Raw genomic sequence first — 25,041 nt, forward strand, 5'->3', positions numbered from 1 at the left:
GTCCTTTGTTTTAATGCTTGCAAATAACTATCAATTTCACGGGTTTTCAATTTTCTGTTCTTCAAAACGTAGTAAACAACTGAAAATGTTTTTAAATTTTTCTGAAACCTTAGCTCACAGACACAACGCAATCAAACCCTCAAGCGGAAGGTAATTTTTAACCGCTAATGATTATGGTTTAGTACACCTGTTGACTATGATTTAATTCTCTCATTCTAACCTCCACTAGTAGGATGCAAACGAAAACAGATCGGTTCAAATCCAAAGGTTTTTCCTTACTTCTATAGCAGGGGTCGGCCAACTGGTTTTATCCGGCCTGTGGAAGCTTGTTCGGATGATGTTTCGGATTTGATCTCGTACGTCTTACTCGCCTGAAGGTTCGTGGTAAAGAGAGCGTCTTTATTCTAGACTACTTACAAACTAAGGTGGAATGAATGATCGGATGACCGCGTGAATGCATGAACGCATTATGATTAACATTAGGTTGGTCAGTTTATGGAATCCGTTTCAGGTGTCGGACTCGTCTGTGTCCGCCACAGGCCCATAAGAAAATTTAGATCTTCTTCTTGGCGTAACGACCTCTTGGTAATGCCTGCCCGTTAAGGGCTTACGAGACTTGTTTCCCTGTTGTACGTGGATAGTCAGTCCTCTCGTACAGGGGAGGGTCCGGTCTCGGATCGGATTCGAGAACCCACGCGTCGAGGTGGTGAGCCCCGGCGCTCATGGGCCGATTTTCTAACCGGCGCTACCGCTCGGCTGTCGCGGACCCCCACATATTTTTTTAATCATCTGACTCTTTATAAATTGTTTGCCGAGCCCTGTTTAAAACAATCGTGTTCTATGCTAAACACGATTTCGGACAATAGGGGTTCATTTCGCTTCGATGGAGAAACATCTGTGTTCTTTTCACCAATTCTACCAATCTCTTGAAATACCGTCCATCGTTTCGGTACACTCAGCACAAATTCTGTTACGAACGGACGATATGTTTCGTTTATTTTTTAGGATTTCGCTTAACCGAATTATGGCAGAAATTAAATTTGAAAGAATAGAGGTCGAATATCCCCTTTAAAGTGCGGCGAGATCGCCAGGCGCAGAAAATCGCGCCGGAAACATATTTTTTATACTTTACGATAGGGAACCTTCGGAAGAACTTGCGCGCTTAACTGAAATCAACTACGAGAAAGATCGTACATCCAACGCCTTTTAACCTGTCCAACCGCACGTCACGCTGCAGACCGGCTTCTCGTAAGAACCTTCCCTAACTTTGAGAAAATTCCAAAGGCTTCTCTCCGATGTCGGCACGTCACGGCTCGGACGGAATTTTGAGAAATTCAACAAGTTTCACACTAAAGCACCCCAATTCCTCGTCCAAAAGGAGTTAAGGATAACTCGCGGAACACCTCTCCGTTAGCGGCACGTCACGCTGCGGACCGGGTTCTCGGTTTGACCTAACTCGAGATTGAAGTATCATACGTCGATCGCACCGTTGTTGGCACGTCACAACACGGGCCGGACACGTTGATACCAAAATCGACGGACCTCCAAATCCGGCGGAAATTCTCGCGTGACAAACGACGACGCACTCGGTCGGGTCCACCTTCGCGCCCGCTCGGATAACCGCCTGGTTACAACTTCATTCAAATGTTTTCACTGCTTTTTCTGGATTCGATTCATATTGTTTTGTTGTTGATAGTTTTCAGTATGTGCCCAACGAAGTTTTCGTAAATTCTATTCTTGATTAATATCTGCTTACCGGCACCAGTTCACCAACTGGCCATGTCAACGCCAACAAATTCAACAGCCACAGGCCAAGAAAAAACAAATTTTGGTTAGTAAGATAAAACGAAAACATTACACGTAGTAAATATACACCTCAGATGGTTTACCATGTTGAACGCTGGTGCTAACTGGAACCTCAGTGTGCACTGAGACCTAAATAGAAATTGCGAAAATGTAAAATCAAACCGATTGCATCTAGTAGACTATGAAATGTAATTTGCGGCCTTCGAAACAGTCTATAAGTCAATCGCAGTATACGTATTTCATTATTTGAGCATTTGTAGCGATTAGATACAGATGCTAAAATCATACGGAATGAGATTCAAAGATTTCTTCTGTTGTTTCAGGTGTCAGAAGGAGCCTGAAGAGGACGAAAATAATCTTGTTGAGCTTGGGGAAGAAAATGGCGTTGAGCCGGACGTAGAAAATGTGATTGAGCTGGAGAAAGAAAATGAACCTGAAGAGGACGAAGATAATGTTGATGAGCTCGGGGAAGAAAATTGCATTGAGTTGGACGTAGAAAATGTGATTGAGCTGGAGAAAGAAATTGAGCCTGAAGACGACGAGGATAATGTTGAAGAGCTCGGGGAAGAAAATGGCATCGAGTTAGACGTGGAAAATGTGATTGAGGTGGAGAAAGAAAATGTGCCTGAAGACGACGAGGATAATGTTGATGAGCTGGAGGAAGGAAATGACGCAAATGAATACAGTATTCGGCCAAGAAAGAAGGACGAAGTGTTGGTAAGTAAAGGAAGAAATAAAACCTTACGTATGGTAAAACTAAATATTAGATGCTAAAACATGTTTCTCTCATGTCCAGGGCTGGCAACCTTCACTCGACGATATTGAAGAAGAAAACGCAATCGAATGCATCTCGATCGAAGAGATCTTCGAAGAAGAACAGGAAAACCAAATTGTTGAATTAAAGAACAGGAATGACGATGAGGGCGTAAGTTCCTCGGTTTTTGGACATTTAACATACTTTCTTTTTTTAAAGGAGCCGAAAGAGGACGGGGATAATGTTGATGATCTGGAGGAAGAAAATGACGCAAATGAATACAGTATTCGGCCAAGAAAGAAGGACGAAGTGTTGGTAAGTACGAGAAGAAATAAAACCTTACGTATGGTAAAACTATATATTAGATGCTAAAGCATGTTTCTCTCATTTCCAGGGCTGGCAACCTTCACTCGACGATATTGAAGAAGAAAACACAATCGAATGCATCTCGATCGAAGAGATCTTCGAAGAAGAACAGGAAAACCAAATTGTTGAATTAAAGAACAGGAATGACGATGAGGGCGTAAGTTCCTCGGTTTTTGGACATTTAACATACTTTCTTTTTTTAAAGGAGCCGAAAGAGGACGGGGATAATGTTGATGATCTGGAGGAAGAAAATGACGCAAATGAATACAGTATTCGGCCAAGAAAGAAGGACGAAGTGTTGGTAAGTACGAGAAGAAATAAAACCTTACGTATGGTAAAACTATATATTAGATGCTAAAACATGTTTCTCTCATTTCCAGGGCTGGCAACCTTCTCTCGACAATATTGAAGAAGAAAACGCAATCGAATGCATCTCGATTGAAGAGATTTTAGAAGAAGAACAGGAAAACGAATTTGCGAACGTACAGAACAGGAATGAGGATGACGGCGTCCATATTACGGTTTTTGGACATTTAACATACTTTCTTTTTTTGTACCTAATTGTAGTTATATTTGTTGTTGTTTTGTTCAATTGTTTTATAAAAATCTAATCATTTTGTAATTTTACCATTCATAAACATATGTTGTTGTGTTGTTTAAAATTTGAATTAAATAAATATATAAATAGCTGCAAAAAAAAGTGTTTTTGTTACCAGTAAACAATATCATTATACTAAAGGAACTACGAAATAACAGGGAGTTTTTTTAGTTTATAATTTTTATTTCTTTTCGTCGAGGTTCTTGGCATGTTCGATCCTTTCCGATTCCTTTTTTTGTATCTTTGGTGTTGCTCGGAATTTATTATCTAAAACACAACATCAATGAATAAATTATTACACACGTTATAACTTAGTCTAGCTAAAAACGATACCGTCCTGGCCAACGGTCGAGGAGCAAAGAGGATGAGTGCTCATGGGAGCTTTCCGGGAAGCCGGCGCACACATCAACAAGATGACAATTGCGTGTCGTCTGTGAGTGGCAATTGGCGCTATACACACACAGGCTCCCAACACCTTTTAGAGTATGTTTTCAAAATGTCCGTGGACTTTACTGCATGGAATCGACAAGAGAAATCCATTTCACTTTCCATTCTGTAGCTATTGGATATTCCGTAGGTGTATAGCGGAGTTCGAAACCGGTTCAATCTAATCCTATCAATTTCACGGGTTTTCAATTTTCTGTTCTTCAAAACGTAGTAAACAACTGAAAATGTTTTTAAATTTTTCTGAAACCTTAGCTCACAGACACAACGCAATCAAACCCTCAAGCGGAAGGTAATTTTTAACCGCTAATGATTATGGTTTAGTACACCTGTTGACTATGATTTAATTCTCTCATTCTAACCTCCACTAGTAGGATGCAAACGAAAACAGATCGGTTCAAATCCAAAGGTTTTTCCTTACTTCTATAGCAGGGGTCGGTCAACTGGTTTTATCCAGCCCGTAAGAAAATTTAGACCTTCTTCTTGGCGTAACGACCTCTTGGTCATGCCTGCCTGTTAAGGGCTTACGAGACTTGTTTCCCTGTTGTACGTGGATAGTCAGTCCTCTCGTACAGGGGAGGGTCCGGTCTCGGATCGGATTCGAGAACCCACGCCTTCGAGGTGGTGAGCCCCGGCGCTCATGGGCCGATTTTCTAACCGGCGCTACCGCTCGGCTGTCGCGGACCCCCACATATTTTTTTAATCATCTGACTCTTTATAAATTGTTTGCCGAGCCCTGTTTAAAACAATCGTGTTCTATGCTAAACACGATTTCGGACAATAGGGGTTCATTTCGCTTCGATGGAGAAACATCTGTGTTCTTTTCACCAATTCTACCAATCTCTTGAAATACCGTCCATCGTTTCGGTACACTCAGCACAAATTCTGTTACGAACGGACGATATGTTTCGTTTATTTTTTAGGATTTCGCTTAACCGAATTATGGCAGAAATTAAATTTGAAAGAATAGAGGTCGAATATCCCCTTTAAAGTGCGGCGAGATCGCCAGGCGCAGAAAATCGCGCCGGAAACATATTTTTTATACTTTACGATAGGGAACCTTCGGAAGAACTTGCGCGCTTAACTGAAATCAACTACGAGAAAGATCGTACATCCAACGCCTTTTAACCTGTCCAACCGCACGTCACGCTGCAGACCGGCTTCTCGTAAGAACCTTCCCTAACTTTGAGAAAATTCCAAAGGCTTCTCTCCGATGTCGGCACGTCACGGCTCGGACGGAACTTTGAGAAATTCAACAAGTTTCACACTAAAGCACCCCAATTCCTCGTCCAAAAGGAGTTAAGGATAACTCGCGGAACACCTCTCCGTTAGCGGCACGTCACGCTGCGGACCGGGTTCTCGGTTTGACCTAACTCGAGATTGAAGTATCATACGTCGATCGCACCGTTGTTGGCACGTCACAACACGGGCCGGACACGTTGATACCAAAATCGACGGACCTCCAAATCCGGCGGAAATTCTCGCGTGACAAACGACGACGCACTCGGTCGGGTCCACCTTCGCGCCCGCTCGGATAACCGCCTGGTTACAACTTCATTCAAATGTTTTCACTGCTTTTTCTGGATTCGATTCATATTGTTTTGTTGTTGATAGTTTTCAGTATGTGCCCAACGAAGTTTTCGTAAATTCTATTCTTGATTAATATCTGCTTACCGGCACCAGTTCACCAACTGGCCATGTCAACGCCAACAAATTCAACAGCCACAGGCCAAGAAAAAACAAATTTTGGTTAGTAAGATAAAACGAAAACATTACACGTAGTAAATATACACCTCAGATGGTTTACCATGTTGAACGCTGGTGCTAACTGGAACCTCAGTGTGCACTGAGACCTAAATAGAAATTGCGAAAATGTAAAATCAAACCGATTGCATCTAGTAGACTATGAAATGTAATTTGCGGCCTTCGAAACAGTCTATAAGTCAATCGCAGTATACGTATTTCATTATTTGAGCATTTGTAGCGATTAGATACAGATGCTAAAATCATACGGAATGAGATTCAAAGATTTCTTCTGTTGTTTCAGGTGTCAGAAGGAGCCTGAAGAGGACGAAAATAATCTTGTTGAGCTTGGGGAAGAAAATGGCATTGAGCTGGACGTAGAAAATGTGATTGAGCTGGAGAAAGAAAATGAACCTGAAGAGGACGAAGATAATGTTGATGAGCTCGGGGAAGAAAATTGCATTGAGTTGGACGTAGAAAATGTGATTGAGCTGGAGAAAGAAATTGAGCCTGAAGACGACGAGGATAATGTTGAAGAGCTCGGGGAAGAAAATGGCATCGAGTTAGACGTGGAAAATGTGATTGAGGTGGAGAAAGAAAATGTGCCTGAAGACGACGAGGATAATGTTGATGAGCTGGAGGAAGGAAATGACGCAAATGAATACAGTATTCGGCCAAGAAAGAAGGACGAAGTGTTGGTAAGTAAAGGAAGAAATAAAACCTTACGTATGGTAAAACTAAATATTAGATGCTAAAACATGTTTCTCTCATGTCCAGGGCTGGCAACCTTCACTCGACGATATTGAAGAAGAAAACGCAATCGAATGCATCTCGATCGAAGAGATCTTCGAAGAAGAACAGGAAAACCAAATTGTTGAATTAAAGAACAGGAATGACGATGAGGGCGTAAGTTCCTCGGTTTTTGGACATTTAACATACTTTCTTTTTTTAAAGGAGCCGAAAGAGGACGGGGATAATGTTGATGATCTGGAGGGAGAAAATGACGCAAATGAATACAGTATTCGGCCAAGAAAGAAGGACGAAGTGTTGGTAAGTACGAGAAGAAATAAAACCTTACGTATGGTAAAACTATATATTAGATGCTAAAACATGTTTCTCTCATTTCCAGGGCTGGCAACCTTCACTCGACGATATTGAAGAAGAAAACACAATCGAATGCATCTCGATCGAAGAGATCTTCGAAGAAGAACAGGAAAACCAAATTGTTGAATTAAAGAACAGGAATGACGATGAGGGCGTAAGTTCCTCGGTTTTTGGACATTTAACATACTTTCTTTTTTTAAAGGAGCCGAAAGAGGACGGGGATAATGTTGATGATCTGGAGGAAGAAAATGACGCAAATGAATACAGTATTCGGCCAAGAAAGAAGGACGAAGTGTTGGTAAGTACGAGAAGAAATACAGTGAGCCCAAAAAGTATTCGTCTAGACGAATATTTGGTGGAAAGACCCGATTTATAAGCCTAGTAGGCGCACAAAAAAAATTCCAATGGTCAGATTGAGTGTGGTACTGGCCAAGGCACTATCGATATTTGATAAAAATAAAAAAATAGAAAAACTTAACAGTAAAATAAATTAAAAACTAAAAAGTTGAAATTTTGCTAGTGCAAAAAGTATTCGTCTAGTTGGAAATTGTCCGCCTTCCTGTGAGCCTCTCTGAATCTAATTGATGGCAGATCACTCAAGTGACATGATATTTCAATTTGAATGAAATCTAGCATACCACGGTCTGGAATTAATGCGTTGAGCGCTCTCTTAGTCCCGTGGAACTGACAGAGTCTTTTTTGTAGGGAAACCAGCGTTTCTTAAAATAATATGGTCAGTTCGCGTTATTGAAACCTTTTCTTTAGGAGGCATCGGGAAATGAGCAAAAACTGTACAAAAGGCCTTGTTTTACCACTTTTTTGCATTGTTCTATATCGCCAAGGAATGTTTGAACATGCAAGCACAGCTCACTACTCAGTATCGATGGTCTATGACGAATTAACGACTTAACGGAAAGCTGTGCAAATGGACGTAGCGCTTAATGTGTTAATTCGGAATGTCCAGTTAGTTCACATCATAGGTCAAAAGGCGTCAGAGATAACCTTTGAAGAGAAAAACTAATCGTACGATTGCATAGTGTATGCAAGTCTACCAACAAGATAGCAAACCTTGTGGCCAGACCTTGTTTTAAAGCTCAATCGGTAATTTATCGATTCTCCAACTTAAAAACATTCGAAAATAACCAACGAAAAGGTCGGCCACGAGCTTTCACCACATAAAAAATGCAATACTGAGATGCAAACAAAGAATCTTATTTCAACGGTGAAATATGGTGAAAGTTCCGATATGGTTTGGAGGTGCATTAGTGCAGCAGGAGTGGGGCAGCTGCACTTCATTGATGGGATAAAGGATCACAAAACCTACGATCCAATTTTGAAAGACAGTTGTATAAAAAAGCGCCGAGAAGTTAGGATTTCAAGGAAGATTCTTATTCCAACAAGATAACGAGCCTAAGCACACAGTCGTAAATACCAAGATGTGGCTTGTTTATAATGTCCCAAAACAACTCCATTCGCTTCCCACAGAGTCCAGATATGAACCCGATAGAACATCTATGGAAGATTTTAGCTGATTTCCTTCGAAAACGGGCAATCTCTAACAAGGATGAGTTGAAAGGCGCCTTAAAAGCAGAATTGGACCGAATACCGCCTACCGTTTTGACAAATTTGGTAAATTCCATGCCACGTAGACTTAAAAGTGTCATTGAAGCAAAGGGATACCCTAAAAAAATATTAAATCTTAACACAGTAAGCTGGTTGCCTCGAAAATAGGACAACAATCCGAAGTAGACGAATACTTTTTGCGTTCATCATAAATGCTTTTTTTGTAATATTGCGCCATGGCCACCAGTGTTGTTAAGTTGTACTAGCAAATTTGATTGATATATACGAATTGACCAATCCTCTACCGACCATGGCCGTTTGAACGCATTGTTTGAGCCTACAACGCTCTAAAATATGGGTTTTTCAAGAAATTTTCGTCTAGACGAATACTTTTTGGGCTCACTGTAAAACCTTACGTATGGTAAAACTATATATTAGATGCTAAAACATGTTTCTCTCATTTCCAGGGCTGGCAACCTTCTCTCGACAATATTGAAGAAGAAAACGCAATCGAATGCATCTCGATTGAAGAGATTTTAGAAGAAGAACAGGAAAACGAATTTGCGAACGTACAGAACAGGAATGAGGATGACGGCGTCCATATTACGGTTTTTGGACATTTAACATACTTTCTTTTTTTGTACCTAATTGTAGTTATATTTGTTGTTGTTTTGTTCAATTGTTTTATAAAAATCTAATCATTTTGTAATTTTACCATTCATAAACATATGTTGTTGTGTTGTTTAAAATTTGAATTAAATAAATATATAAATAGCTGCAAAAAAAAGTGTTTTTGTTACCAGTAAACAATATCATTATACTAAAGGAACTACGAAATAACAGGGAGTTTTTTTAGTTTATAATTTTTATTTCTTTTCGTCGAGGTTCTTGGCATGTTCGATCCTTTCCGATTCCTTTTTTTGTATCTTTGGTGTTGCTCGGAATTTATTATCTAAAACACAACATCAATGAATAAATTATTACACACGTTATAACTTAGTCTAGCTAAAAACGATACCGTCCTGGCCAACGGTCGAGGAGCAAAGAGGATGAGTGCTCATGGGAGCTTTCCGGGAAGCCGGCGCACACATCAACAAGATGACAATTGCGTGTCGTCTGTGAGTGGCAATTGGCGCTATACACACACAGGCTCCCAACACCTTTTAGAGTATGTTTTCAAAATGTCCGTGGACTTTACTGCATGGAATCGACAAGAGAAATCCATTTCACTTTCCATTCTGTAGCTATTGGATATTCCGTAGGTGTATAGCGGAGTTCGAAACCGGTTCAATCTAATCCTATCAATTTCACGGGTTTTCAATTTTCTGTTCTTCAAAACGTAGTAAACAACTGAAAATGTTTTTAAATTTTTCTGAAACCTTAGCTCACAGACACAACGCAATCAAACCCTCAAGCGGAAGGTAATTTTTAACCGCTAATGATTATGGTTTAGTACACCTGTTGACTATGATTTAATTCTCTCATTCTAACCTCCACTAGTAGGATGCAAACGAAAACAGATCGGTTCAAATCCAAAGGTTTTTCCTTACTTCTATAGCAGGGGTCGGTCAACTGGTTTTATCCAGCCCGTAAGAAAATTTAGACCTTCTTCTTGGCGTAACGACCTCTTGGTCATGCCTGCCTGTTAAGGGCTTACGAGACTTGTTTCCCTGTTGTACGTGGATAGTCAGTCCTCTCGTACAGGGGAGGGTCCGGTCTCGGATCGGATTCGAGAACCCACGCCTTCGAGGTGGTGAGCCCCGGCGCTCATGGGCCGATTTTCTAACCGGCGCTACCGCTCGGCTGTCGCGGACCCCCACATATTTTTTTAATCATCTGACTCTTTATAAATTGTTTGCCGAGCCCTGTTTAAAACAATCGTGTTCTATGCTAAACACGATTTCGGACAATAGGGGTTCATTTCGCTTCGATGGAGAAACATCTGTGTTCTTTTCACCAATTCTACCAATCTCTTGAAATACCGTCCATCGTTTCGGTACACTCAGCACAAATTCTGTTACGAACGGACGATATGTTTCGTTTATTTTTTAGGATTTCGCTTAACCGAATTATGGCAGAAATTAAATTTGAAAGAATAGAGGTCGAATATCCCCTTTAAAGTGCGGCGAGATCGCCAGGCGCAGAAAATCGCGCCGGAAACATATTTTTTATACTTTATGTAACGAGGCGGTTGTCCGAGCGGGCGCGAAGGTGAACCCGACCGAGTGCGTCGTCGTTTCTCACGCGAGAATTTTCGCCGGATTTGGAGGTCCGTCGATTTCGCGTATCAACGTGTTCGGCCCGTGTTGTGACGTGCCAACAACGGTGCAAACAACGTGTGATACGGAGATCTGAAGTTAGGGCAAGTCGAGAACCCGGTCCGCAGCGTGACGTGCCGCTGAACGGAGAGGTGTTCCGCGAGTTATCCTAACTCTTTTTGGACGAGGAATTGGGGTGCTTTAGTATGACCGGTCCGAGTCGTGACGTGCCGACAACGGAGAGGACCACGCAGAAAGCAGGAAACTTGTCGAATTTTCCAAAGTTCCGTCCGAGCCGTGACGTGCCGACATCGGAGAGAAGCCTTCGGAATTTTCTCTAAGTTTTAGGAAGGTTCTTACGAGAAGCCGGTCTGCAGCGTGACGTGCCGCTGAACAGAGCAGAATCTAGCGTAAGCTTGGAAGGGTTTCAGGGTATTTCGGATTTTCGGTGCTTGGAGTAAAGAATTTCGGGTACTTTACTCGTAGGTGTCCTGGTGAAAATAACTGCTTTATTAAAAGTTTTGAGCGTTTATATACTAAAATGCTCCTTATCTTCTAATGAACGTAAGCGAGATAGAGGATCTCGCTCTAACATGCGAGATTTCCTGGTACGGTTCGATCCTCGTTACGCGATCTTCTATTCTACTCTTTCCGCGTGGAAAGCGCGACCTAGAATTTATCTTGTTTACTTAGGTCTTTCTAGAATCCTTGCGAGTTTCGATGTTTATGATCTTAGTTTGATCTCGCTTTCGAACGCATCGTTGCGTGGGTCTTATCTTCGTTTCATTTCGTTAGTCGACCACACGCATCGCCTAAACCTCTTGGTACCGACGCGTCGTGTCCTTTCATTATTGTGTTTATTTAGGATCACGATCGCGAACGTACCGAGAGTTTACATAAAGGATCTAAGCCTAGCGAAGTTTACGGGCGGTCCCGTTGGTACCGCGTTATCGGCTATCGCCGGTTATCCTTATTCTCGTATCCTTCGCGCTGTCCTAAACTAACGGGCGTTGGAAATACGATCTTTAACGTTGTAGATTTTAGTTAAGCGCGCAAGTTCTTCCGAAGGTTCCCTATCGTAAAACATAAAAAATATGTTTCCGGCGCGATTTTCTGCGCCTGGCGATCTCGTCGCACTTTAAAGGGGGTATTCTACCTACATTCCTTCAAATTTAATTTCTTGCATAATTCGGTTAGGCGAAATCCTAAAAAATGAACGAAACATATCGTCCGTTCGTAACACCGCCCCTCGTAAAACGCGTACATCAAGTTTTACGCAAAAATAGGACGATGTTTCTAAATATTCCTCAATTTATGATATTAAATGATTCAATTTTAGTATAGGTTGTAACTTGTCTCGGGATTGATTCTCGTTTTGATTCGTACATTTTCTGCTTCGATGCTGTGTAGTTGGGTGTCTTCGTTCTGCTAAAGACGTCGCTACGTTGCAACCTTTAAGCTACTGCGTCAGGTCATTTTAATATTGGTTTTTGATGAATTACACGTATGGAGCTGGTTGATCGTGATTCTTTGGTACCCGCCGTTTGTTGCCGAGATGAAGCTGTCGATTCATACACGGTTGTAGTTGAATATTTGCAATTACATTTTGCTGCTGGCAGGTCTAATCGTCGTCTCTTGTGTTCGAAGATGCCGGAAGGAGACGTGACGTTGTCTCCTCCGCCTGTCGATACAGATGCTTGATGCGTTTTTTTTTTTAGTCGTATGCTGATGAATGTGTTTAACGTCGATTGATTGTTCTAGGATCGTAGATGACTGTACTTTAATGCCTCTATCGATCTTGGACGCCGATAATCAATTCGACTAGTTGTTTTGCTGCCGTCGACGTAAATCTTTCGTTGTGCTAGCTGAAGCAACGAGTTTGCGGATGCATGATTTCAAGGGATGCTTTCGACGAAACCGGATGTGTTCTACGGCTCACCGGATGATTGGTGGGTAGCGTATCTAAGTCATCATACTTGATACGATTACATCGTTGTATCGGTTCGTAGGTAAGTTGCATCCATAATGAAGTATGTGGATAGTCGCCGGAATCAGCGAGATGGATGTAAATAGCGGATGATCCATCTCCTGTTGAGTATGCAATGCCAATGTTGTCATGGCGCTGCCGTTGCATAATTTGACACGTCGTCTGCTGCATACGATTCTCGAAGATGTCTCGATGGAAACTTCTTCTCGATCTATTGTTTCTGGTAGTCGCGAATGTTGATGTGATTTTAACGGGTGTAGGTTCTTCGAAGCTCGCGGCTGAAGTATCGTGTGGCCACCACGTCCTCAACCGATAACTGCGATGGAACATTTCTCCGCTGATAGCGTGCTGCGTCATCTATTGAGCAGCCTTCTGGTACCGAATTTTTGCTGAGATGATGTTTCTCAGCATACAAGTTTTTGCTCCTTCTGAATCACGTGTTGTACAAGACCTGACGCAAAGGTTGACTGACCGTTGAATGTTGCTGCAAGTCGCCAGTTGACTTCAGCGTCGTCGTGTCCAGGATGTCTGATGGAAGCACATGCTGTTGATGCGGCCCTCGTCGTCCAGTGAGTATCTCGATGTGATGAACTCCTTATTCGTACAATCGTGAGCAATCAATCCCTTTAAACTACTTTCAAGAATTGTTTCTAATGCCCTTTATATTTGGCATATTTTTATCGTATGATCTTCCTATCTTTCTTCGATGTTTTATCTATTTAATCATTTTCGAAGATTAATTGTATGCAGTATTTAGAATAATTTTTACTGCATTTTTACTATAAGTGAACTACCTTTTTTTTTTTTTAATTATTTATCTTTTTTAGTTTGTTTGAAATTCCTTTCTAAACTTCTTGGCAAGAATTTTAAGCACGGGCAGGTATTTTACCGGTTAAGCCGGTGCTGTTTTCTCAATCCTGACTGATTGAGCTTGTTTATACTTGCATTTCAACCTTCCTTTTCCTTTATGCTGGTTGCCTTGACCACTCTGCGTTTCAGCTCTTACCTTTACCGTTACCGGCTCGGAATTGTACTTATGGTCGATGTAGTTACTTGTAGTTGCACTAGAGGTGTGTTCCTGGAATTAAATCTCTTGAAAGCATATTCTATTAGTTTATTTACTTTGGATCATGTGTAATTTTCAGAATCTTATTGTATGTTCTCGTGCCGAAACCCGAGCCATCAATTTTATTTTGTATGCGAAACGCTACTCCTATCAACGAGTAGCTGTTAATGTTGATATCATTGCAATGGTAGGTAATTAATCCTTGCAAGATATTCTTAATACCTTCGTAATCATGGAAGGCAATGTCAAATTACGAGTGATTTTAATTCAATGAAAATACCTTTGATCCTCGATTATTGCCGTGGCGTTCATAATCGATTTCTAAAGGGTCCGCCTTGCATTTGGATGCCTTGGCATGTTTCGTGGCATTTTGAATTTCTCCATTTCTCCATAAACATGGATTGATGCTTGAATTTAATTTAGACCTCTTTCTGCCCGTTGTTTCAAGGGTGGTCTTTTTATGAGTTTCCGCGTGAAGAGCGACAAATTTTTCACTTTTACTATCGACAATTACCCTTGTCGTATTTTTCGCCTTCGCGTTTACCTCAGAATTTTTTGTGTTATTGTTTACCCCTGTTTGTTTCATTTTGATTTTAGGGCCCTTTTCGTTTTTCTTTTTCTCACCATCTGTTTTGTTTTTGTTAACTATGATGAATGTGGGAAGATAAAACAATGTTTTATAATCTTTTATGACTTCTACTGGGGATAATTTTCTTGAACATCCCTTCTCAACATTATTCTTCACTGTATAAATGGCGCATTTAATTAATTCAGGATCCTTGCGGATCTTGTGTTCATGGTTTTCAAACCTACTTATATTGTAAAGGAGGCTGTCGGGAAATTTATGATTATCTCGTTTCCACGATTGGCCAACTTGATAATGCCCATCAACGAATTCTATGGTTTTCTTTAAAATCTCATTTGCTTTTTTATTGTTTGTCCCTTCAAAAATTGGCAATTCTTTAAAGTTACTAAATTTGGGTAACTGCGCTAAAGTTTGTCTCTTTAGCATTGTTCCCATTGATACTCTTTCTTGAGTTCTAACCAAGCCTCGTACAAATTGGGAATCTTCAACTTCTTCATCGTCCAATGAGAGAGCATGAGAGTTCGTATTCACTGGCTTTTTAATTTGAGCTTCCGAAGAACATTTTACTGAAGCGGTTTCCGCTTGGTTTTGGTCGGCGCAAGAAGATTTTGAAGATTCCCCTTGCTCATCGTTGACTGCTACTGTATGAATTCTTTTAATAATATCTAGTAGCTCTTCAATTCGAGCTTCGAGTCTATAGGTATAATATTGAGTGGCATGGCATTTTGGACATAGCCATGGTTCAGTTTCCGATGGCTTACGAGTCTTCCTTGCGCAAGTTAAGTGGAACATATGATCACAATGATCACAACTTAGCATTGCGGAATCCTCACCATCTTCCTTCTGACATAAACGGCAATTGCCGTGCGGGTTGATTACGAAAACCGGGGAAGGCATAATGATACCCTTATACGTCCCTTTTTCGTTACTTTTTACGCGCCCTTCTTGGCGTTACGTAAATATTTTAGGGATCCCTTTTGGTTCCCTTTTATTGTCCGTTCGGACTTTAGATCCTTATTCTGAGGATCGAATGAGTGACAGAGAAAAAATGAAAAATAACCCACGTACCTGCCACTCAAATTCCGGTGAATTTGAAATAACTTCCGTTACCTTTCCTCCTTTTGGGCGTCCTTCGTTGCTGGGAGCGTGGGTTTACTTCCGAGGGCTGCGCCGCAATTGGTGTGGAAACTCCGCCGGATAATTGATTGGAACGGCGCCTTTCGCGCTTTCGCCACCGCTCCGTTTAAAGATGATCGCGTACTGTTACACGAATTATATTATAACACTGGGAACACTAATCCTAGGTTAATTAGTCCTTGCAGGAATTTTCCTCACAAGATTTTATGATCAATGTTCTGATCGTTTTTTAGGGGTGCGATAATCGCAATTCCCTATTTGTTGATGCTACTGTGCGTTAAATGGCAACGTTAGCCAAATTATAATAATAATTTGGCATTGGTGATAATTATCACGCCGAAGGAATTACTAATTCGAACTCTCTCTATTAATGAATTAGAAGTTATCATCCAATTCAGAGGAGTTGAACCTTCATTCACTTGTCCGTGTTTAATCACGGACACTTCGGCCGCCTTTTTGCCTAATGGCAGTGGTGCGGTCCGTTTGACCGAAGATATTTTCTTTTGCGTCGTCGTGATGACGCAACACCGGTAAGAGTTCTCCTTAGAGAGTCTTACTTAAACGCACTTCACTCTTCAACATAACTGGTTAACACTTACTGGGGCGCGTTAGCCCTAAGTTTAAGCCAGTTCTTGCAGGAGTACCTGCGTATCGACTACGCGCGTCGTCGACCTCTCAGTTGAGAGTTTTAATAGGTTCAAATTTATGAAACCTGTTGGCGGTTTATTCCGTTCTGGATATAAGCAGCCCTTGTCGTAACTTGTAACGAATTTTTCACGTTTTGAGGAATCACTTCTGATTTATCCTAAGGCTTAATGCATTATTAGTTCACGGGTTTTTATTTAGGAGTCACTTTTCACTCGAGTTGTCACTGGGTCCTCGTTGGCGTTTTGCCCGTTTAATGTGTCGTTATTTAACGACTATTTCACCAATGAACTGAACACTCGGTTGAATTGTTAATCACTAGATACACTTGGGCTTAATTTGCCCGTTTTAAACATGCCGTTTTTTAACGACGATTACACTCCGTGAACTTTTAAATAGCACTTGACGCCAAGCGCATTGAGCCTCTTACGACAAATTATGTGTCCGTATGCCGACGGCCTTTTTTGGGCATTCCCTTTGACGCATCGGCAAACTTATTGTTTCACTTGAAACTACGGACACTTCTGTTCTCAAGGCGACAGAAAACCTATTTTAACTGTTCTTTAGGCGACAGTACACCTGTTTTAAACTGTTCTTAAGGCGACAGCACACCTATTTTAAACTGTTCTTAAGGCGACAGCACACCTATATGTTTAAATTTTTACTGTTCTTGAGGCGACAGCACACCTATTTAGGAGAATTCGTTCTCCGAGTACAACCCGCGCGATGTTGTACTCCTCTCTGGAGCCACCATGTAACGAGGCGGTTGTCCGAGCGGGCGCGAAGGTGAACCCGACCGAGTGCGTCGTCGTTTCTCACGCGAGAATTTTCGCCGGATTTGGAGGTCCGTCGATTTCGCGTATCAACGTGTTCGGCCCGTGTTGTGACGTGCCAACAACGGTGCAAACAACGTGTGATACGGAGATCTGAAGTTAGGGCAAGTCGAGAACCCGGTCCGCAGCGTGACGTGCCGCTGAACGGAGAGGTGTTCCGCGAGTTATCCTAACTCTTTTTGGACGAGGAATTGGGGTGCTTTAGTATGACCGGTCCGAGTCGTGACGTGCCGACAACGGAGAGGACCACGCAGAAAGCAGGAAACTTGTCGAATTTTCCAAAGTTCCGTCCGAGCCGTGACGTGCCGACATCGGAGAGAAGCCTTCGGAATTTTCTCTAAGTTTTAGGAAGGTTCTTACGAGAAGCCGGTCTGCAGCGTGACGTGCCGCTGAACAGAGCAGAATCTAGCGTAAGCTTGGAAGGGTTTCAGGGTATTTCGGATTTTCGGTGCTTGGAGTAAAGAATTTCGGGTACTTTACTCGTAGGTGTCCTGGTGAAAATAACTGCTTTATTAAAAGTTTTGAGCGTTTATATACTAAAATGCTCCTTATCTTCTAATGAACGTAAGCGAGATAGAGGATCTCGCTCTAACATGCGAGATTTCCTGGTACGGTTCGATCCTCGTTACGCGATCTTCTATTCTACTCTTTCCGCGTGGAAAGCGCGACCTAGAATTTATCTTGTTTACTTAGGTCTTTCTAGAATCCTTGCGAGTTTCGATGTTTATGATCTTAGTTTGATCTCGCTTTCGAACGCATCGTTGCGTGGGTCTTATCTTCGTTTCATTTCGTTAGTCGACCACACGCATCGCCTAAACCTCTTGGTACCGACGCGTCGTGTCCTTTCATTATTGTGTTTATTTAGGATCACGATCGCGAACGTACCGAGAGTTTACATAAAGGATCTAAGCCTAGCGAAGTTTACGGGCGGTCCCGTTGGTACCGCGTTATCGGCTATCGCCGGTTATCCTTATTCTCGTATCCTTCGCGCTGTCCTAAACTAACGGGCGTTGGAAATACGATCTTTAACGTTGTAGATTTTAGTTAAGCGCGCAAGTTCTTCCGAAGGTTCCCTATCGTAAAACATAAAAAATATGTTTCCGGCGCGATTTTCTGCGCCTGGCGATCTCGTCGCACTTTAAAGGGGGTATTCTACCTACATTCCTTCAAATTTAATTTCTTGCATAATTCGGTTAGGCGAAATCCTAAAAAATGAACGAAACATATCGTCCGTTCGTAACACTTTACGATAGGGAACCTTCGGAAGAACTTGCGCGCTTAACTGAAATCAACTACGAGAAAGATCGTACATCCAACGCCTTTTAACCTGTCCAACCGCACGTCACGCTGCAGACCGGCTTCTCGTAAGAACCTTCCCTAACTTTGAGAAAATTCCAAAGGCTTCTCTCCGATGTCGGCACGTCACGGCTCGGACGGAACTTTGAGAAATTCAACAAGTTTCACACTAAAGCACCCCAATTCCTCGTCCAAAAGGAGTTAAGGATAACTCGCGGAACACCTCTCCGTTAGCGGCACGTCACGCTGCGGACCGGGTTCTCGGTTTGACCTAACTCGAGATTGAAGTATCATACGTCGATCGCACCGTTGTTGGCACGTCACAACACGGGCCGGACACGTTGATACCAAAATCGACGGACCTCCAAATCCGGCGGAAATTCTCGCGTGACAAACGACGACGCACTCGGTCGGGTCCACCTTCGCGCCCGCTCGGATAACCGCCTGGTTACAACTTCATTCAAATGTTTTCACTGCTTTTTCTGGATTCGATTCATATTGTTTTGTTGTTGATAGTTTTCAGTATGTGCCCAACGAAGTTTTCGTAAATTCTATTCTTGATTAATATCTGCTTACCGGCACCAGTTCACCAACTGGCCATGTCAACGCCAACAAATTCAACAGCCACAGGCCAAGAAAAAACAAATTTTGGTTAGTAAGATAAAACGAAAACATTACACGTAGTAAATATACACCTCAGATGGTTTACCATGTTGAACGCTGGTGCTAACTGGAACCTCAGTGTGCACTGAGACCTAAATAGAAATTGCGAAAATGTAAAATCAAACCGATTGCATCTAGTAGACTATGAAATGTAATTTGCGGCCTTCGAAACAGTCTATAAGTCAATCGCAGTATACGTATTTCATTATTTGAGCATTTGTAGCGATTAGATACAGATGCTAAAATCATACGGAATGAGATTCAAAGATTTCTTCTGTTGTTTCAGGTGTCAGAAGGAGCCTGAAGAGGACGAAAATAATCTTGTTGAGCTTGGGGAAGAAAATGGCGTTGAGCCGGACGTAGAAAATGTGATTGAGCTGGAGAAAGAAAATGAACCTGAAGAGGACGAAGATAATGTTGATGAGCTCGGGGAAGAAAATTGCATTGAGTTGGACGTAGAAAATGTGATTGAGCTGGAGAAAGAAATTGAGCCTGAAGACGACGAGGATAATGTTGAAGAGCTCGGGGAAGAAAATGGCATCGAGTTAGACGTGGAAAATGTGATTGAGGTGGAGAAAGAAAATGTGCCTGAAGACGACGAGGATAATGTTGATGAGCTGGAGGAAGGAAATGACGCAAATGAATACAGTATTTGGCCAAGAAAGAAGGACGAAGTGTTGGTAAGTAAAGGAAGAAATAAAACCTTACGTATGGTAAAACTAAATATTAGATGCTAAAACATGTTTCTCTCATGTCCAGGGCTGGCAACCTTCACTCGACGATATTGAAGAAGAAAACGCAATCGAATGCATCTCGATCGAAGAGATCTTCGAAGAAGAACAGGAAAACCAAATTGTTGAATTAAAGAACAGGAATGACGATGAGGGCGTAAGTTCCTCGGTTTTTGGACATTTAACATACTTTCTTTTTTTAAAGGAGCCGAAAGAGGACGGGGATAATGTTGATGATCTGGAGGAAGAAAATGACGCAAATGAATACAGTATTCGGCCAAGAAAGAAGGACGAAGTGTTGGTAAGTACGAGAAGAAATAAAACCTTACGTATGGTAAAACTATATATTAGATGCTAAAGCATGTTTCTCTCATTTCCAGGACTGGCAACCTTCACTCGACGATATTGAAGAAGAAAACACAATCGAATGCATCTCGATCGAAGAGATCTTCGAAGAAGAACAGGAAAACCAAATTGTTGAATTAAAGAACAGGAATGACGATGAGGGCGTAAGTTCCTCGGTTTTTGGACATTTAACATACTTTCTTTTTTTAAAGGAGCCGAAAGAGGACGGGGATAATGTTGATGATCTGGAGGAAGAAAATGACGCAAATGAATACAGTATTCGGCCAAGAAAGAAGGACGAAGTGTTGGTAAGTACGAGAAGAAATAAAACCTTACGTATGGTAAAACTAAATATTAGATGCTAAAACATGTTTCTCTCATTTCCAGGGCTGGCAACCTTCACTCGACGATATTGAAGAAGAAAACGCAATCGAATGCATCTCGATCGAAGAGATCTTCGAAGAAGAACAGGAAAACCAAATTGTTGAATTACAGAACAGAACGATCGAAGAGATCTTCGAAGAAGAACAGGAAAACCAAATTGTTGAATTACAGAATCGAATGCATCTCGATTGAAGAGATTTTAGAAGAAGAACAGGAAAACGAATTTGCGAACGTACAGAACAGGAATGAGGATGACGGCGTCCATATTACGGTTTTTGGACATTTAACATACTTTCTTTTTTTGTACCTAATTGTAGTTATATTTGTTGTTGTTTTGTTCAATTGTTTTATAAAAATCTAATCATTTTGTAATTTTACCATTCATAAACATATGTTGTTGTGTTGTTTAAAATTTGAATTAAATAAATATATAAATAGCTGCAAAAAAAAGTGTTTTTGTTACCAGTAAACAATATCATTATACTAAAGGAACTACGAAATAACAGGGAGTTTTTTTAGTTTATAATTTTTATTTCTTTTCGTCGAGGTTCTTGGCATGTTCGATCCTTTCCGATTCCTTTTTTTGTATCTTTGGTGTTGCTCGGAATTTATTATCTAAAACACAACATCAATGAATAAATTATTACACACGTTATAACTTAGTCTAGCTAAAAACGATACCGTCCTGGCCAACGGTCGAGGAGCAAAGAGGATGAGTGCTCATGGGAGCTTTCCGGGAAGCCGGCGCACACATCAACAAGATGACAATTGCGTGTCGTCTGTGAGTGGCAATTGGCGCTATACACACACAGGCTCCCAACACCTTTTAGAGTATGTTTTCAAAATGTCCGTGGACTTTACTGCATGGAATCGACAAGAGAAATCCATTTCACTTTCCATTCTGTAGCTATTGGATATTCCGTAGGTGTATAGCGGAGTTCGAAACCGGTTCAATCTAATCCTATCAATTTCACGGGTTTTCAATTTTCTGTTCTTCAAAACGTAGTAAACAACTGAAAATGTTTTTAAATTTTTCTGAAACCTTAGCTCACAGACACAACGCAATCAAACCCTCAAGCGGAAGGTAATTTTTAACCGCTAATGATTATGGTTTAGTACACCTGTTGACTATGATTTAATTCTCTCATTCTAACCTCCACTAGTAGGATGCAAACGAAAACAGATCGGTTCAAATCCAAAGGTTTTTCCTTACTTCTATAGCAGGGGTCGGTCAACTGGTTTTATCCAGCCCGTAAGAAAATTTAGACCTTCTTCTTGGCGTAACGACCTCTTGGTCATGCCTGCCTGTTAAGGGCTTACGAGACTTGTTTCCCTGTTGTACGTGGATAGTCAGTCCTCTCGTACAGGGGAGGGTCCGGTCTCGGATCGGATTCGAGAACCCACGCCTTCGAGGTGGTGAGCCCCGGCGCTCATGGGCCGATTTTCTAACCGGCGCTACCGCTCGGCTGTCGCGGACCCCCACATATTTTTTTAATCATCTGACTCTTTATAAATTGTTTGCCGAGCCCTGTTTAAAACAATCGTGTTCTATGCTAAACACGATTTCGGACAATAGGGGTTCATTTCGCTTCGATGGAGAAACATCTGTGTTCTTTTCACCAATTCTACCAATCTCTTGAAATACCGTCCATCGTTTCGGTACACTCAGCACAAATTCTGTTACGAACGGACGATATGTTTCGTTTATTTTTTAGGATTTCGCTTAACCGAATTATGGCAGAAATTAAATTTGAAAGAATAGAGGTCGAATATCCCCTTTAAAGTGCGGCGAGATCGCCAGGCGCAGAAAATCGCGACGGTAACATATTTTTTATACTTTACGATAGGGAACCTTCGGAAGAACTTGCGCGCTTAACTGAAATCAACTACGAGAAAGATCGTACATCCAACGCCTTTTAACCTGTCCAACCGCACGTCACGCTGCAGACCGGCTTCTCGTAAGAACCTTCCCTAACTTTGAGAAAATTCCAAAGGCTTCTCTCCGATGTCGGCACGTCACGGCTCGGACGGAACTTTGAGAAATTCAACAAGTTTCACACTAAAGCACCCCAATTCCTCGTCCAAAAGGAGTTAAGGATAACTCGCGGAACACCTCTCCGTTAGCGGCACGTCACGCTGCGGACCGGGTTCTCGGTTTGACCTAACTCGAGATTGAAGTATCATACGTCGATCGCACCGTTGTTGGCACGTCACAACACGGGCCGGACACGTTGATACCAAAATCGACGGACCTCCAAATCCGGCGGAAATTCTCGCGTGACAAACGACGACGCACTCGGTCGGGTCCACCTTCGCGCCCGCTCGGATAACCGCCTGGTTACAACTTCATTCAAATGTTTTCACTGCTTTTTCTGGATTCGATTCATATTGTTTTGTTGTTGATAGTTTTCAGTATGTGCCCAACGAAGTTTTCGTAAATTCTATTCTTGATTAATATCTGCTTACCGGCACCAGTTCACCAACTGGCCATGTCAACGCCAACAAATTCAACAGCCACAGGCCAAGAAAAAACAAATTTTGGTTAGTAAGATAAAACGAAAACATTACACGTAGTAAATATACACCTCAGATGGTTTACCATGTTGAACGCTGGTGCTAACTGGAACCTCAGTGTGCACTGAGACCTAAATAGAAATTGCGAAAATGTAAAATCAAACCGATTGCATCTAGTAGACTATGAAATGTAATTTGCGGCCTTCGAAACAGTCTATAAGTCAATCGCAGTATACGTATTTCATTATTTGAGCATTTGTAGCGATTAGATACAGATGCTAAAATCATACGGAATGAGATTCAAAGATTTCTTCTGTTGTTTCAGGTGTCAGAAGGAGCCTGAAGAGGACGAAAATAATCTTGTTGAGCTTGGGGAAGAAAATGGCATTGAGCTGGACGTAGAAAATGTGATTGAGCTGGAGAAAGAAAATGAACCTGAAGAGGACGAAGATAATGTTGATGAGCTCGGGGAAGAAAATTGCATTGAGTTGGACGTAGAAAATGTGATTGAGCTGGAGAAAGAAATTGAGCCTGAAGACGACGAGGATAATGTTGAAGAGCTCGGGGAAGAAAATGGCATCGAGTTAGACGTGGAAAATGTGATTGAGGTGGAGAAAGAAAATGTGCCTGAAGACGACGAGGATAATGTTGATGAGCTGGAGGAAGGAAATGACGCAAATGAATACAGTATTCGGCCAAGAAAGAAGGACGAAGTGTTGGTAAGTAAAGGAAGAAATAAAACCTTACGTATGGTAAAACTAAATATTAGATGCTAAAACATGTTTCTCTCATGTCCAGGGCTGGCAACCTTCACTCGACGATATTGAAGAAGAAAACGCAATCGAATGCATCTCGATCGAAGAGATCTTCGAAGAAGAACAGGAAAACCAAATTGTTGAATTAAAGAACAGGAATGACGATGAGGGCGTAAGTTCCTCGGTTTTTGGACATTTAACATACTTTCTTTTTTTAAAGGAGCCGAAAGAGGACGGGGATAATGTTGATGATCTGGAGGAAGAAAATGACGCAAATGAATACAGTATTCGGCCAAGAAAGAAGGACGAAGTGTTGGTAAGTACGAGAAGAAATAAAACCTTACGTATGGTAAAACTATATATTAGATGCTAAAGCATGTTTCTCTCATTTCCAGGACTGGCAACCTTCACTCGACGATATTGAAGAAGAAAACACAATCGAATGCATCTCGATCGAAGAGATCTTCGAAGAAGAACAGGAAAACCAAATTGTTGAATTAAAGAACAGGAATGACGATGAGGGCGTAAGTTCCTCGGTTTTTGGACATTTAACATACTTTCTTTTTTTAAAGGAGCCGAAAGAGGACGGGGATAATGTTGATGATCTGGAGGAAGAAAATGACGCAAATGAATACAGTATTCGGCCAAGAAAGAAGGACGAAGTGTTGGTAAGTACGAGAAGAAATAAAACCTTACGTATGGTAAAACTAAATATTAGATGCTAAAACATGTTTCTCTCATTTCCAGGGCTGGCAACCTTCACTCGACGATATTGAAGAAGAAAACGCAATCGAATGCATCTCGATCGAAGAGATCTTCGAAGAAGAACAGGAAAACCAAATTGTTGAATTACAGAACAGAACGATCGAAGAGATCTTCGAAGAAGAACAGGAAAACCAAATTGTTGAATTACAGAATCGAATGCATCTCGATTGAAGAGATTTTAGAAGAAGAACAGGAAAACGAATTTGCGAACGTACAGAACAGGAATGAGGATGACGGCGTCCATATTACGGTTTTTGGACATTTAACATACTTTCTTTTTTTGTACCTAATTGTAGTTATATTTGTTGTTGTTTTGTTCAATTGTTTTATAAAAATCTAATCATTTTGTAATTTTACCATTCATAAACATATGTTGTTGTGTTGTTTAAAATTTGAATTAAATAAATATATAAATAGCTGCAAAAAAAAGTGTTTTTGTTACCAGTAAACAATATCATTATACTAAAGGAACTACGAAATAACAGGGAGTTTTTTTAGTTTATAATTTTTATTTCTTTTCGTCGAGGTTCTTGGCATGTTCGATCCTTTCCGATTCCTTTTTTTGTATCTTTGGTGTTGCTCGGAATTTATTATCTAAAACACAACATCAATGAATAAATTATTACACACGTTATAACTTAGTCTAGCTAAAAACGATACCGTCCTGGCCAACGGTCGAGGAGCAAAGAGGATGAGTG

General features: G+C 41.3%; 2 protein-coding genes across 2 annotated transcripts; both read left to right on the forward strand.

Annotated features, from left to right (window-relative positions):
- The first annotated feature begins 2,097 nt into the window (after nucleotides 1-2,097).
- Nucleotides 2,098-20,501, forward strand: LOC131284716 (probable serine/threonine-protein kinase kinX). The gene is made up of 18 exons (XM_058313578.1): nucleotides 2,098-2,523; nucleotides 2,603-2,731; nucleotides 2,780-2,875; nucleotides 2,955-3,083; nucleotides 3,132-3,227; nucleotides 3,307-3,479; nucleotides 6,016-6,409; nucleotides 6,489-6,617; nucleotides 6,666-6,761; nucleotides 6,841-6,969; nucleotides 7,018-7,113; nucleotides 19,024-19,046; nucleotides 19,136-19,529; nucleotides 19,609-19,737; nucleotides 19,786-19,881; nucleotides 19,961-20,089; nucleotides 20,138-20,233; nucleotides 20,313-20,501. The coding sequence occupies exons 1-18, from the start codon at nucleotides 2,098-2,100 to the stop codon at nucleotides 20,499-20,501; spliced, it is 2,949 nt and encodes a 982-aa protein (XP_058169561.1).
- A 2,615-nt stretch (nucleotides 20,502-23,116) lies between these two features.
- Nucleotides 23,117-24,514, forward strand: LOC131284717 (uncharacterized). Its single transcript, XM_058313579.1, has 6 exons — nucleotides 23,117-23,542; nucleotides 23,622-23,750; nucleotides 23,799-23,894; nucleotides 23,974-24,102; nucleotides 24,151-24,246; nucleotides 24,326-24,514. The coding sequence occupies exons 1-6, from the start codon at nucleotides 23,117-23,119 to the stop codon at nucleotides 24,512-24,514; spliced, it is 1,065 nt and encodes a 354-aa protein (XP_058169562.1).
- Nucleotides 24,515-25,041: the final 527 nt, after the last annotated feature.

Source organism: Anopheles ziemanni, chromosome 3 (assembly GCF_943734765.1).
Source record: "Anopheles ziemanni chromosome 3, idAnoZiCoDA_A2_x.2, whole genome shotgun sequence".
Classification (NCBI taxonomy): domain Eukaryota; kingdom Metazoa; phylum Arthropoda; class Insecta; order Diptera; family Culicidae; genus Anopheles; species Anopheles ziemanni.